The sequence below is a fragment of the Etheostoma spectabile genome, chromosome 12, assembly GCF_008692095.1.
Source record: "Etheostoma spectabile isolate EspeVRDwgs_2016 chromosome 12, UIUC_Espe_1.0, whole genome shotgun sequence".
Lineage (NCBI taxonomy): Eukaryota > Metazoa > Chordata > Actinopteri > Perciformes > Percidae > Etheostoma > Etheostoma spectabile.
This window is the reverse complement of record NC_045744.1, coordinates 14,954,907-14,971,290: the sequence shown is the minus strand read 5'-3', so window position 1 is coordinate 14,971,290 and position 16,384 is coordinate 14,954,907. Positions and strand designations below refer to the sequence as shown.

The 16,384-nt window shown below is 38.7% G+C and overlaps 1 protein-coding gene across 1 annotated transcript; it reads left to right on the top strand.

Annotated features, from left to right (window-relative positions):
* The first annotated feature begins 282 nt into the window (after positions 1-282).
* On the top strand, positions 283-16,366 carry miga1 (mitoguardin 1). The gene is made up of 16 exons (XM_032531376.1): positions 283-437; positions 1,884-2,040; positions 4,719-4,890; positions 6,031-6,149; positions 6,657-6,789; positions 6,994-7,130; positions 8,355-8,478; positions 8,555-8,646; positions 11,226-11,335; positions 11,464-11,536; positions 12,168-12,254; positions 12,340-12,438; positions 12,580-12,714; positions 13,129-13,182; positions 13,444-13,560; positions 15,377-16,366. The coding sequence occupies exons 2-16, from the start codon at positions 1,942-1,944 to the stop codon at positions 15,593-15,595; spliced, it is 1,770 nt and encodes a 589-aa protein (XP_032387267.1). The 5' UTR covers positions 283-437; positions 1,884-1,941; the 3' UTR covers positions 15,596-16,366.
* Positions 16,367-16,384: the final 18 nt, after the last annotated feature.

Sequence of the window (16,384 nt, the reverse complement as noted above, 5' to 3'; positions counted from 1 at the left end):
GAAATAAAAATTATGTGATATAAAGTCAAAGAATTAGCAAAGAATAAGTCAGAAGATTGAGATGATGTGTCAAAATGTTGGTGTTGGTTGTTTAATCAATTCTAACAGTTTTTATTTTTCTCCTTGCCTACGTATTAATGGAAGTAATAAAAGGGGCAAAATGTAAATCGAGGCGCTTGGAATTTATGCATGTTAATATTCATGTAATGAAAGCCCCTATCCTTAAGAGTAAAAAACTAACAAGCGTGTATTTGTAACACTTTAGAAAGCCGAGAGGGGACGCTGAAACTCCACAAAGATAACAGGAAGCAGTGCTTTTATTTTGAAAGTCACGTTGGATGGGCACGCACTGCAGCTGAGTCCTTCACTCTGAAGCAGCTAAGGTCAGCCGGAGTAGGAGTGGACAGAGTCTGTGGAGGAAACCTCAACGTGTACCGGTGATTTCACTTATACTTTCATTTTCTCAAAATGTTGTTAGAACATAATCACCCACATTGACGAGCTGTTTTGTTAGACTAGCTGTTGGCCGCTTTAACACATTTAGCTAACGCTGCTAGCCGTTATTAGCCTTGTTAGATAACATTAGCTGCAGCTCAGCCAGGCCAATAACAGTTAAGTGTTATCATTTTCAAATATGCTAATATGATTAATCTGACATATTGTTTCAGAGCTAGGGGGCTGTTTTGACTAATTTTCGCGTTTGTATGCGTGAAAACATTAATTGAAACTTGACAGAAATTGCTAATTTATTGGTAGATGTTTTTGGTATTGTGCTAATGAATAGAAGCTATAACTTTGGATATTAAAGTATCAAGATATGGCAAGTTTATTTGAATAGAACAGAGGCAATTTACATTGCTTCACATAAGGCCAAGAAAAGCATTAGAACAAGATTTAAAGCACACTGAAAAGGAAATTAAAAGCAGTCAACTTAGATTTGAGTAACGTGCATGTAAAATACAATAGCATTATCTAAAAGTTGACAACAAAAATAATAGACAAGAAATACAGTGGTAGTTTTTCCCAAAACAAAATGAAGGAAATGCATGTAAAGTTGTGTACCATTTGTTTGCTTGCTTATTAATGTCTCAATAATTATTAAGTTACAGCAAAAGTAGTCTGAATCTTAATTTACTGGATTGCTGGTGGTTTAATGCACACAGGACCGATCCCTGTCTCTTCAGTATTCTCATTGTTTACTTGTCTGTGGTCTAGCATATCTATATTTTTAGGTACTCTGTGCTTTTACAAAGTCCCATGCAAACTGTTCCTTGAGATGTGATAAGGTCATTCATGTTAACAAAATGCAAATTGGATATCAATCGACATTTGAAGAGAGACAAAAAACATAAACTTACATTATGAGCAATTTGAAAATGTTTGAGACAATTAATCAACATTTTGTCAAAGTAAGACTCAAATTGGATAATCACCCATGGGATGAGCCAGTCATGAGGCTCTTGCGCAAACTTTAATTGGATGTTGCATGTTTTCTTGTCCTGTGGATATTCATTGGCTTAGAAGATGTGGTCCATTAGTAAGAGGCTTTGTTCAGACAAAGAAATGCTATGCTTGCGGAACAATAAAGCCTCTAGTTGTCTCATGTACTCAGACAGCCACTTTGTTCAGGCATGTGTATATTGTAAGGTTTGAAATACCTTTGGTGGGTGTGCTTATAGTCCGGTAGATCAGCGAATGACTCATACATCTAGACAGTCTGTCAGTTCTTTCATGATAGTTTTCATGCAAGTAATAATTAATCATATTTTAACACACAGAGGTTTATAAGCACTACTCTACTCAGGTTAGGCAAGCATTGCTACTCATTATATCCCCTCCTGAGCCTCCAAGGTTTAATCTTGCGTGCATGCCATCTCCCTCAGCTCCAGCAGAATGGTGATGAGGAAGAGAGAGCTGCCAAGTCATGGATAGACCGCCACAATGACACATGAGACCCTCAAAAGCTCCCAGCTGTCTGTCAAGGCGGCTGCTCTGCGCATGGTCGACCTGTCGCTGTCCATGTACTGCTCTCTGGCCCAGGTGAGGGGGGTTTTGAAAGTGGTGGGAGTTTGTTAACTGACATTTTATTGGGAGTTCTATTTTCTTTATCTGAGTTATGAGAGGGAAGGTTGTTAGGTACATGAGTGCACATTCAGGTCCTTTTCCCTTTTCTTAACTGTATTGCAAGCAAACCTTTTTTCATGCTTCTGTTTGATTTCTTTAGTCTTACTATTGGCCTAAACTGAAACAGTTAGACCAAAGTATGTGATTATAACTTTTTTTTTTTTTTTTACTAGCTATTAATAATATTTTGAGAAAATGTCCTTGTATCTCTGTTCTTTGTACAACTTCTTCAGAATAAATAAGATGACCATGGACATACTATTCTGGTATTTAACATACATAAAAAAAAAAATTCAAAAAAATATGTGAGTGACCTTCATCAAAAGGTCTGCGCTGTCTCCAACATGGCTGACGTCTATTTAACAGTTTTCTTTACTCTCATATTCTTGAAAGATATTTTTGCCATATAGCTAAAATGTCAGTTGTAGCTTAGAAATGTGTGGCAGTTTACTGTAATGCAAAATAAAGCAATGCAAATGTAAGGCCTTCTGTAATATTGTGTTCCACAATCTCAGACAGTATCTAGACTTGTATCGTAATAGTCATTATCCAGTTAAATTTGAATCGGAGGATGTAAACACAAGTTACATGACCTCACAAATGCTCATTTATTGGACATATCTTGATAGTTATTTTGTATTATTTGGTGGTTTGGACTAGGGAAACCTCTCACCTCTATGGTCATGTGTTAATTTGCATCCAAATTTTCAAGTGTAAAAGGGTTAATGTGATAGTGGCATATAGTAAGAACAGCCAAAGTTCAGTGTCTGACTCTCCATGAGCATGAGGTGACTGTTGTCAGGTGTGAATACTTCATGTCACTTTAGTATTATACTGTAGTAATTAGTCCTTCTAGATATTTGACCAAACTAGAAGAACAATTATTTGTAATAAAATCTACTAAAGGGAAAGCTTATTTAAATGTGCATTTTTAAAAAGAGAACGATGTGTACTCTTTCTGAAAGGGCAGATTTTATGTAATTATAAAACAAAGTGCACAAAACAACTCAGAACATTCTTTGCAAATGGCCTTACATTTTTCAAATGAATTGAATTCATGAATTACACAAATGGCTTATGATTTTGTAACTAGTAAAGACTAATTACTACTATTAAACAGGAGTTATTACATTGTCTTCTTTACTGAGGAATCTGATGTATAAATGTATTTGTTGCCTTAATTCTTCTAGTAACTCTCTCATTTCACATCTGGTTGACCCGAGGTTCAGTGCTTTGCGACACCAGTCACCCCTATGGGATTACTGGTATAGCTGTCTTTTTTAATTGGTGTCTTTCTTGTGTATCTGTATCTTTTTTTTGTTTTTTTTGTTTTTATGGACCGTGAGTCTAATATTAAAGGCTGGCTATCTATCTGAAGCTGTTATCGACGTATTTTTCCCATGACGATAATTTCGGAAATTTCTAGAAAACTAAAATGTAATTTTCTTTTCACAAAAAAATGTGTGTGCTTTCATTTCAATTTTATACATTTTCAATAAATATCCATTATAGTTCCCGCTTAGTCTGTATCCTTCAATTATTTAAAAATAACAACAATAAGCACTTTTGAATTCGAAAACAATATTTACAGTAGTAGACTATTTACAGTACAAACCTTGCCAATGAACTATGAGGACAAAAAAAAAATCAATTATCGTTCATTTATCGTTTATCGATAAAATGTACAATTAATCGTGATGTTGATTTTTAGGTTATATCGTGCAGCCCTACTCCAAACTCTGTGTTTATGTAATTTTCAATTGTTGGGAATGTGCAGCGTTGTCATGTCAGTGGGGATAATCTCCCACATCGTTGTGTGTTTCTATTTAGAGGCAGACCGGGGTACACACTATCTGAAAATAATTGTTTAAAATCTAGATGACAGGCTAGTGGCTGATTCTTAGCGCTGCATGTTATGTCATAACTGCAGTTATGCATCCTCAGATGAACTCTCATCATACAGGACATTGGTGTTTAATGCATTTCTTCATGTTCTTAACCCCTCCCCCATTCTTTGTGCTGTTTGGTTTTCATCTCAATCTCAGTTGCAAAATTTCAATTATATCATTGATCTCTGATATTAATTGGATACCATGTGGGTTGCTGTAGCCTGTAATAGTCTCTTTTAAATGGGCTATACTCAAAATACTGAGGTAATAATATGGCTCTCACAGACCATTCCCAAATTCATACAGTGACTTGGATCACGGCATACTGAAAGGGAGTGTAACTACTTTCTGTGCTCAGGACGCCATTACTCCATTATATCTTTATATATGCAACTATATTAATGTTTTTAAGTAAAGCTACTTTGCCTCAGTCTGTCTCTGTTGTCTTAAGTGAGCAAATTTCTGCACTTCAAAATATTTAAAAAATACTGCCTTCTTCCCCAGTCTGTTTTACATGATTTTGGATGGTTTTGAATTTGGATTTAAGAATTTTCCAACTCCAACAGTGAAGCTAAAGAGAATCAAGAGCTTTAGTTAGGGCACATTTTAATTTTGACCTAACAAATAGAAAAGAAACCAATCTGCTGCTCAGGCTTTTTTAAGATGCATTCACATCTAACTTTAACTTCCTCCCTCTAACTCCAGGTGAGTGTTAGCACTGGCACCAAGAAGCTGGTGGCAGCCACTGCCTTTGGTGCCATCTCACTCCTCTACCTCGCTCGCCGCTTCCAGAGGAGGAAGGGCAGGAAGAAGGCTCACTCGCCTCAGTGGGAGCAGGCTGGCTTTGAGTTTTTGTCCTCAGCCCCAGCAGAGAATGGTAAGTCTTCCTCTCAACCAGCAGCTCACTGGCCTGTGATTTTCATTTAGTGTGTGAGCCCAGTTGCTGGTTTGTGATGTAATCAGATTGGCTAGTTGTGGCTGTGCTGGCCGCAGGGGGGAACCGGGGGGGAAAAGCAGCAGCCTTCAGTGAGATGTTGAGACCGATTCAACTTTTGGTGAAACGCAACCCGACATCACCGTGCAGTGGCCAATAATGTAACTTTTGATCACACTTGTCAGTCCGTTTTGAGTGTTAGAGTCCTGTACAGTAAACAGTAAACCTTACTGTCTCTATTGCTGCCACAAGAAAGTCTAAATATAAAACAAATAAAAACTACGAGGGTAAAAAAACATTTTAGTGATTCTCACACACCTCCACACAACCCTGGGGTGATTTGCCAAATTGCTTGCTTTGGTCGGAATGCGCCTTAATCTGATTTAGGAAGATCTACCACTGATTGGAGTCCTACAGAGAAAATAACAGAAAAGCAGAATTAAAAAGGGTCAAATGAGCAGTTGGCCTGGGCAAAAAGATTGATGATCTTTTTTTGTTTTGTTTTTTTACTTTTAACAGCTTCATATATGGACAAATTTCATACAGGTTTAAATCTGACAGGAGAGTATATTTGCAAAGCTAATTCTGTTTCTGCATATGTGAACATCAGTTAATTACACATGTAACACCTGTGCTAATATGTAATAATCTGATTGTCATTGGAGTCTTGGTAATGCTAGAATGTGATCCAGGCGGAAATTACCATACTACAGCATGTATGTTCAAGTCAATGAAAGAGCCAGACTCTGACAATCTAACATGTGTTTGCTCAAACTTTCTCCCTGCTTGCCCCATGTACACACACTGGTTGTGAGCAAACCAAAGCAAATCACTACATTTGGCTCGTATAAAAATAGTCTGAGCTAGAAACCAGCTCATAGCAGCAGGTGAGCCAGAAAGGAAATTATTAAAAGAAGGATGGAAGTAATTCAAACAAATAATTGGCGTTTCAGTCTGTTATCAAATTGGCAAACATGGTTTATCCCTTGTGTAATCCTGCTACATGCCCATGTTGCGTGGTCACTGTCTATTCTGGTCTTTTTCCTAAACATTATCTTTGAACTCTCATCTTTATCTACCCAGATAAAGCCAGTCAAAACAACGCTCTCTCCCTCAACTCCAAGAATGGCTGCTACTCTGCTCTGCTTCTCAACGCAGGAGACTACAGAAAACTGTCCGGGTCTCTGCTAAGCCTGGCCTCTGTAAGACAAAGAAATCGCTTTTAATGTATTAAAGAGTATTACGTTGTCATATGTAAAACACAGAAAAATAATGCTATAATGAGGGACATTTGTCAAGAAATAAAAAAGTAGAGTACTATATGTTTAAAAATGGATGCTACACTCCTACTGATGGCTACCCTCTGTCCAAACCAGGAAGGAGACATTAACTTTGTTTTTGTTTTGAACTTGGTACAGTACCTGTTTTGGTTCATACACAAACCAGTGATAGTGACTTTGTCGTGTAAGGATTTCCAATATTTCCAGTGTTGATGAGAGAACTCCCTCTGAATGATTTAACCAGGTGGACGAATACCATTTACTTTTTAGTATATGCTTTTTTATACTCATAAGCACACCAAATTGCACAGACATGGACATGGTGTTGAACCTCAAATGCTGAGTTGGCAGGGTTGATCTGTTTTGTTTGCAGTGCAACGCTGCTTCCACAGCTTGAAACTTAACTGTTTTTCTGTTGTGTCTTTGCAGGTACAAAGCATGAACTCGTCAAACAGTAACACATGCGCAAATGAATCTATCTGTTGGGACAGAGCGGGGGAAGCTGATAACTGCAGTGTGCTGAACTTACCTGTTACCACACCTGAAAACCTGTACCTCATGGGTAAAGAACCTCACACACAATACGTCACCTCACTGTGTTTTTTTTACAAGGAGAATGAACCACACAATAAATTACTTGAAATAATGGAAGTATTCATCCGTAATTTCTTGGAATAACATTTTTTTTTGGTGGGTTGCGTTGTTTTGAGATAAAGCTTTTGAGTTGTTGATTGTTTTAGGGTACTCCGTTTATGTGTGTTTGCAGGTATGGATTTATTCGAGGAGGCTCTACGGCGGTGGGAGGAAGCGTTAACATTCAGGAACAGGCAGGGCGAGGATGAGGCCAGCTGTGCATCTGTCAAAACGGGAGCTGGAGACGCCATTGCTGAGCAGAGCATGGAGGTACATACATACAGAAAAACACTGCTCATTTAAAGATAGAAATTCCTTTTCAGTGGGGAAGATTAACGACACCACAATCACCACAAAGTTAACACATTTATATTAGTGCCACACTTAATAAGAGATAAAAGTGAAAGAGTTGGCCAGACGATGTTTGCTTCTTGCTTTCTTCATTCATTGTTCTGATACATTTTTATGCACCAATTTATGTTAGAGACATATTTTTTTATGTGAAAGAAAACACAAAATTTAGGTGGCAGGTGACAATTCAAAATATATAAAATGTAATGGAATATAATGCAGTAAGAGGGCTTCCACAACAAGGACTTGGGATCAGATCCGAGTACACTTGACCCCAAAGTCCAGTTCGTTGCGTATGGTACCCCCAAACGGTCGGTTTGTGCCCAAGTCCACTTGATAAGGTGGTTTCGACTACAGTCCACGTGCACTCCGGTATAGTTCGCATCAGGCTGGAAAACCAACTGTACCAAAACATGGAAGTGGGCTACTATTTAACGCGACTACAAGGAGTTTCAATTTTATACTGATGCCACTATATCAGACGCCGCTGGATCCCTGGGCAGCAAGGTCAGCAGAAAGTCTGGTACAGCCCGACGCTGAACCGTAAAACTGAGATCCCCTTCTCTCTGTGGAACAGCACAAGCCAGCTGGCCTATTAGCGCCAGCCACATGTGTAAAATATGGCGGCTTGAAGTCAAGAAACAGTTTGGCGCTGGCAAAAAAAAAAAAACTCTTTTCAGGAGGCCCCCAGTTGTGCCTTTTTAGAAAGATTAATAAAATTGTGGTCACAAGGGAATCCTCAAAAAAAAATCTTTGGAGTGAGATTTCTTTATTTTACCTCTGGCAGTTTTCAAATTACCAATCTACATTAACCAGGTGCCAGCTCATGATTTAAGTTTGCCTGGTCGGATTTTGAAGTCATATTTTATGTAATTATTAAGTAAAACTGGGTACTTTTATTATTGCCATAGTTCTATAGTTATTTTTATTTTATTTATATTTTTATCTTAAACATTCAACCCACTTCAAAAGAGAAAAAAATATAACAATAAAATGAAACACAAATCTAAAAAAAAAATCATATCCAAATCAGTCTGATTCCCTCAAAGAACACAAAAAGGATGAGTTTGACAAGGAGCAGGCAGAGGCATAATGCTTATGAAGTCCTGCCCTTAGTTTAACTTGTATTATTTTTGTGTTCAGGACGTCATCAGCACAGAGTTCATCCACAGGCTGAAGTCTCTGTTGCAGAGGGCTTACAGCCTCCAGGAGGAGTTTGAGGGAGTGTTGTGCATGTCAGAGCCCTCGTCCCACAGCAACACCCAGGGTGAGTCACTCAAACAATATTATGTCATTTCCATGATTGTTATATTGTGCATTACAATAGCTGTTCTCCATCACAGAGAAAATGGCAGACAGAGAGGAGCTGGACGACGCATGTCTCAGAGACAGTATGAGCATTGCCTCCACCGACTCATTTGTGTCTGCTGCTGAGGTGAGAGAGCCACTCACCATCGCTTTCTAAACATACCACATATGGAATTTTACCAATCGTCCCACTTACATCTCAACAACTCTTTATATGCTTGACTCAGCATATGCTTATATGCTTGAATATACTGAAATAGTTGTAGTATTAAAGTAGTATAGAAACGATAAGTTGGTGGCCTGACCAATTTAAAGTAGTTTTTCAGCACCTTTTATGACATGAAACAAAAGTAGCACTTTTACAATAACAAAGAGATGTGGTTATAAAAAAGATTTTATCTTTATCTCACTGCTTCATTATGTATATGAATGCATATTTTGAACAAAATATGAGGTGAATTATTCCATTCACTACGAGAGCATTGCATTGATGTATTGATACCATTCAATGTGTTGTTACAACTGACAATGGGGCACAAACCATATCATTGGTAGGTTGATGAGCACATCTTATTAAAATATAATCTGGATGATAGAGATGGTTTGTTACCATTTTTTGCTTCCCCATACCTATTCCGATACAGAGTACTGATCCGATACCAGCGTGTCATATATTTTATTATATTTCAACAGCTGTATACTACTATCCCTGTATGGATGTGATATGATGTGATGTGATTTCTTTTAGGTGTGGCTTAGGTTAAACTCTTTGTGAAACATGAACAAACAATGAACACTGTAGAAATTTCTTTTATTATCCAGTTTGACAGTCAGTCATAACGGAAAATGAACATAAACACATTTTCTTTAAGGCTTTATTATGTGGTATTGGATGGGTGCATAAACTCCAGTACTTACTGATACCAATACTAGCGTTTTAGGCAGTATCGGAGGCCTCTCTACTGGATGATCAGTTAGAACATATCATGTAGTGGTCACCTGTTGGGATACAGATGAAATATGGGCAACAAACCATTACTATAATAATAATATGTAGAATATTAGTGTAGTAAATTGTAGTGCAATAAATAAGATTTGTAATTCCACAGGTGAGCACCTAAAACCAGCAAACATCTAAATTATATTTCTAAAGTGTTTTTAATTTTGTATGATGTAGCCTATGTTAATTCTCTGTACCCGTATGAATCATAACATATAGTGCCATAACTCCTTTGTGGATTTCCTTGGCCAGGGACAGCTGATGATGACTGTCTATTGTCCCTGTTGAATAAACAATTAAAAAAAAACTCAAACTGTCACACTGAATTAGTAAACAACTAGTTTACAGCAGGAGTTTGATCCTCCTGTAAATTCCCCACCCGCTGTTTGCCAGCACTCGGCTTATCCCCTTAAGACACTGGGGGATACTAATGCACTTGATCCACAAAGTCAAAAAATAAACTGGTCGTGAAGAATTAATGATTTGTTTACTAAAGCTAAATTCCTTGAAATGTTCAGGTAAACCCCTGCTGAAAGCTAAAGGTGCTGTATATCTCTAACAGGAATGGGAATTAGCATATACAGCACAAATCTTTTGATGTAAATAGTGTGGTGTGTGTGTGTGTGTGTGTGTGTGTGTGTGTGTGTGTGTGTGTGGTGTGTGTGTGTGTGTGTGTGTGTGTGTGTGTGTGTGTGTGTGTGGTGTGTGTGTGTGGTGTGTGTGTGTGTGTGTGTGGTGTGTGTGTGTGTGGTGTGTGTGTGTGTGTGTGTGTGTGTGTGTGTGTGTGTGTGTGTGTGTGTGTGTGTGTGTGTTGGCCCCTTTTATGTAATTTGTGGAAGTCAGTATGACTGTATGTATTTGTTTGTTTTACCCCTCTTGTAATGGGTTACATGTATGTGTGTGTGTGTGTGTGTGTGTGTGGTATATATATATATATATATATATATATATATATATATATATACACTTAACTTTCTTTTCCTACATCTTCAATAAACAAATTCATATTAAAAATGTATAAAAGCTTTAAATTAAGGTATTTACACCCTCAAACGTGTTTAAGCATTTACAGTCCGACCAGTCGATGAAGGTCGAGCAGTCAAACTGGGTCGCTCATGCTTATAAATAGACCTTCAACATTCCTCAGTGTACAATATACAGCTCGCTGTTACTCTGCAGCTGTTTTTCCTACAACTTCCACACCGCAACAAAATGGAGAGATCTCTGTCTGGACAGGACTAGGACAACCTGTTCATAATACATAATGTACTGTATTTAATTTAGGAGGGACGAGAAACTGAAGGTTCAGCTTTTGAGACCATGTTGACACCCAGCTACCTTCATTATTATACAACTTTGTAAGCATATGTTCTTATTACATTAAGTGAAGTTTAGCTGTCCCAAAAAAAAATACATTAACAGTGAATATGTAATTATTGTGGGAGCAAAGAAACTTTTGCTTTCATATTTCCTGATGAAGAGCACCTTTTTTTTCGATGTGCGTACCTCCTCTTCTTTAATGGTTTTGGTGTCAGAATCCAGAAGCTTTCTGTTTTTGCGTGGATGTTTAAGAATCATAGGACACAAAAGCACCTTCTGTATTCTGATGAGGAGCATGACCTTTGACAGGAATGGGATTGAAATGTTTATTTAGTCCCTAATTATCTTTTTTTTTTTTCTACCTCTTCTATCCGTCTGTGTATCAGCTGTCAGAGCACCGAGAGCTGAGGAGCGTCGTCGCTCTGGGTCATCACCTTTTCTACGAGGAGGCGCTGCAGATGGCTGAAGATGGCAAGATCTCCTGCAGGGTGCTGCGGTAAGTAAACTGATTTAATATGAAACACAGAGTCTCCATTCCTGGAAGATGTTGTGTGGAGTTCATTGCTTTACATTTGCTTTTGCCCTCATTTTAATCTGGTCTTCTTCTTAAATTTTCATGACCAGGACTGAGATGCTTGAGTGTTTTGGGGACATCGATTTCCTGGCCAAGTTGCACTGTGTGCGTCAGGCATGTCAGGTACAGTATTTATGAATTAAAATATGTCATGATAACAGACGGGAACTCATCTAATAATTTGATTGAATACACCATAAAAAATATTGCAAATATTACGGTAAGATAGCAGCAGTTTTGTATTGGTGTGTTGTATAAACACAATTCATATTCATATGTAAATGCCAGGAAGGAATTAAATCCTAAATGACATGGATTGTAAATGTAAAATGTAAATGTGCTGTATTTATATAGCGCTTTTCTAGTCTTAACGACTACTCAAAGCGCTTTTACATCATACAGGATACATTCACCATTCACACACATTCACACACTGTGGCCGAGGCTGCCGTACAAGGTGCCACCTGCTCAGCAGATAAACACTCACACACACTCACACTCCAATGCGCAGCACCGGGGGCAACTCGGGGTTCAGTGTCTTGCCCAAGGACACTTCGACGTGGGACTGCAGGGCCAGGGAACGCATCACCAACCTTCCGATTGGCAGGCAACCGCTCTACCACTGAGCCACAGCCGCCCCGTTGTGCGATCTTACTGAAGAAAATACATGTTAAGGTCACAGAAGATTGCACTAGTGGGAACAATTTAAAGCCACTGTGTAGAAAAAAAAAGAATAAGATGTGTTTTTCTGCAGCTCATTTTGTGCGATAGAACGACCCGGATGTTTCTGGCCGACACAGGAAAGAAAATACTCTCTTCCATTATCATTAAAGGACAGAAGGTAAGTCTAACGCCACAACTAGTGAAGATGATATACATCTTCACGTAAGTGCTTCCCCTCCTAAATGTTATCGTTTGGTTTCCAGAGCCCAAAGAGATTCGAGGAACTGTTTGAGGAGATGATTTCCTTCCTGGAGCACACGGAGCACTGGGAAAACACCGAAGTAGAGCTGGCGACACGAGGGGTACGAGAGCTGCTATCCCTATAACATAATGTCTTACTTCTGCTGATTGATCACAAAATGGCACCCACAGGAGTGGACAGCCTCTCTTCTTCTTCCTTTTTTTTTTTTTTAAGTATAACATTTTATCCCCACCCTCGCCAGGTGAAGCACTTGAACTTCTATGATATAGTGCTGGACTACATCCTGATGGACTCATTCGAGGACCTGGAGAATCCACCGATCTCCATCCAGAACGTGATCAACAACCGCTGGCTCAACAGCTCCTTCAAGGAGACCGTGAGTAATCGCATCAAATACTTCTTCGTGCTCAATGGATCACTGGCAGCAGGTGTAGAGGCGGATCAGACATGGACATGGACATTCTTTATAATGTACTACTGAAATGATCATACTACTAGAACTTGTAATTCTGAAAACTAAATTGTAAACAGAAGTAGATACTTTACAGAACAATACTGTTGATTTTGTAAGTGCAATATACAGTATACATATTGTAGATATATACAGAAATATATATATATATGTGTTGAAAATGGCAAAATAAACGTAAACACTACAACTGTTGGCACATTTTTCTGAGATACTTTGTAGTTTCCTGTATCATGCTTTATATTTTTGTATCTAAGTTGGTGCATTTCGTATTGAGTATTTGAGCTTTTCATAGAGGATTTATCTGCATGTATTTGACAGGCGGTGGCATCAAGCTGTTGGTCAGTGATGAAGCAGAAGAGACAGCACATGAAGGTACAAGTCCAACAAAATGTTCAAACTGTTTTGGATGAATTGTAACCGGTCACACTTTAGATATCTGTCTCACTGCTTTACCTCCTAAACGACACCTTTGATCTCAGGCACAATTATTACGGCTGGAAACACTAGTTGACTACAATCCTACATTTTATTTATTACACCAACAACCATATAATTACTACGCCTTATCAGTTGTGATTGTAAGACAGTTCCAAAATCCTATCACTTCCCATCAACTTCTTCTCTTTGTCTCAGGTGTCGGACGGCTTCATCGCTCATTTCTATGCTGTGTGTGAACAGATCAGCCCCGTCCTGGCCTGGGGCTTCCTGGGGCCCAAGAGCTCCCTGCATGACTTCTGCTGCTTCTTCAAGGTCCGTCTCAACACCAAAAAATAACAACTGCAGTACCCTCTTCCAAACAGGATCTTTACTTCTGTTGTTGTCACAGCTTATGGATCCACCTTAGCGCCTTTCATACCTCTTGAGTTTCCATTGTATCCAAATAGGAAAACACTGATTTCAAGTCTTGGAAGGTTTCATTGAAAATGTAGTCAGATTATTAATAGATTTGGATTGGTTGGAAGTGTTTCAGTTCACCAACTCCTTGTACTTAATTTAGTCATTACTATTATTTTTTTTTAAACATTTATATTAATTATTGAATATTGAAACTGAAGGAATTATTTATCCTTCTTCCGGCAAATTAAGGCCTTAATTTGCCTTTTCGAGGTTCTTAACATACTAAAAACTCCACAGAGTTGGCGGTTGCATCAAGCCCGGTATTTTAAGGTTTTTTGAGAACCTAAAAGGCAAGGCGCTATACTTTAACAAACTCCTCCTAAAGATTTCATGCGATCCACTTCAAATTTGTTTTGTGCCATCTCAAGACCTTAACAATGAAAGTTATTAAATGTTTGAGTTTTTACCCAATAGTGTGGGCGTGGCGGCCATTTTGAGCATTTAGTGATGAACAAAGAAGTTGTTGTAACTTTGGTGTGTAAATTTCTCACAATTGACCATCTTCCAGGCATGAGGACATCTATAGGCAAAAATTCACTTTTGGACATAGCAACCCCCACTGGCAACAGGAAATCAGCCTTATATGACAAACATCGGATTTACATGAATCTTATGTGTGTTCAAAATGTGATACTGAGCCGCCCCCCTATACTTCAACAACACCCATGCCCCTATTAATGACTTGTGCACCGTTTAAGGTACACTTTTGTGTGAGGTATCATTGAACTCAGCAGAGAGGTCCTTTGTCATTGGTCATGGTTTTGCCCGCCCCCTATGCGCACCTTTGCTACTTGGGAAAAAAAAAGAGAATTAAAGCTGCTCTGCAGCGATGGTCGGTGCTGAGCATTTTAAACTCGCAGGGAAAGCGTCCAAAGCACAATGACTGATTACGTATAAGATGTGAAATGACCATTGAGCTCTGAACATGCAATCTTCATGTCCAAAGGCAAACGCTGAACACAGTGAGCTATTGTCCAGGTGATGACTACTCTAGCTATTTGGGGTATTGAGTCAACCCGGATTGACTGTTAATCAGAATCAGGTGTGTTAAAGCAGACACATTTAAAAAATGTGCAGGGCGGTTTGCCACAGCACAATGCCTGATTAGATTTACGTATGATAATCTTGCAAAACCATGGGCTCGCACTCGGACCCATTCAGGCCGTATGTAGGTTCTGAAGTGACATCGCAACACTTAGTAGACAAGGAGCAGGCTTGCGTGAAAATGTAGAATTTAAAGCAAAAAAACATCAATGCCTGTTATTTTCAAAAAGATCAAAAAATGCCTGATGTTTAAAGATGTTCTATTTTATATTGACTACACTACTGTATGCAGTAAAATGACTCAATTTTTGATAACTCAAATTTGAATAGTAAATTTGTGAAGGAAAGTCAAAGTGGCCCAAATTTGATTACATTTGAGCATATGACCGGACTTATGTGCAAAGTTTGAGTTATTGTGCATGGGAAAATGTATTCCTTAATAATACAGGCAAATACAATATGGTCCATCCAGCTTTGCTGCAGCCCCTAAATAGCAGCAAAAGAGCTGCAGAAACAGCTCCAGTGTTCTAGAATAAAACAAGTTATGGAAAACTGTCTTATGTAAAGTATCTGCCTTAGCATTCCTTAAGCATATGTCTAAAAAGTGTTTTCACTTTTCCTTCAGGATCAGGTGCTGTACTTCCTAAAGGACATTTTTGACCTGGACAAAGTGCGTTACTCTTCTGTGGAGAGTCTAGCAGAAGACATGCTCCACCTGCTGCACCGGCGCTCTGAACTGTTGGTTGCCTACCTGGGAGCAGACTCCCTGCGGCATGTCAACAGCTGCAGTTCCCCGCAGGTGCAGCTGGTGCCCAGCGCCCTGCTGGAGGCACAAGTGCAGTGAGAGACGGGGAACTTCTATCCAGCCATCCTGGGTCATTAAAACACTACACAAAAGAAACTTTCAGCATTTTACCTAGGGTGAGTTCACAGCAACTGTTGGACATGGCTTTATTTTTCACCCATCACGCACTTTAATGTTAAGCACTTTCACAGAGGTCTGACATGCACATCTCCCATCATGCTTTGTGTTCTTATTGCTCTGTATCCCAGGATGAACTGTACCAGCTGTCTTGCCTTCAGACCTAAATCATTATCTCCAGTGTGGCCTCTCCTCCCCCTTTTCACTAGGCCATAGCAGTGCACGTTTGATTTAAAATAGAGCAATAAAGTATGTAATTTAAACTCGCTGTAAGACATTTTGCGTCACCTTGCAGTAGATATTTTGTGTAAAATTGAGGCATTTGGTGTTAAGCAATTAAAGAAAAGGTATTTTACAGTATTTATTTTTACTATACCATTAAATGATGCAGGATTATTTTTTTTAGTTCGATGTGCCTGTATGAATCAATGCATTTGTGATCAGCTTCAAACACAGTAGTATGAATACCATTGTTGTATAATAAAGCAATATATTGAAATGCATTTCCATATCAGCGATGCAAAACTATTAAATGTACTGTGTTTTTATTACTGTGTTGCGCAGAGAAATCGCTTAACAAGGGTTTGACATTAAGAGAAGAGGCACCAATACTCAAACCTTTATGCAACATTTAAATGAAGCCTAGCTCATAAGGCCTACAAGGCCCTTAAACCCATCAGTCAACTATAGGAACTCAAATGTACATCAATA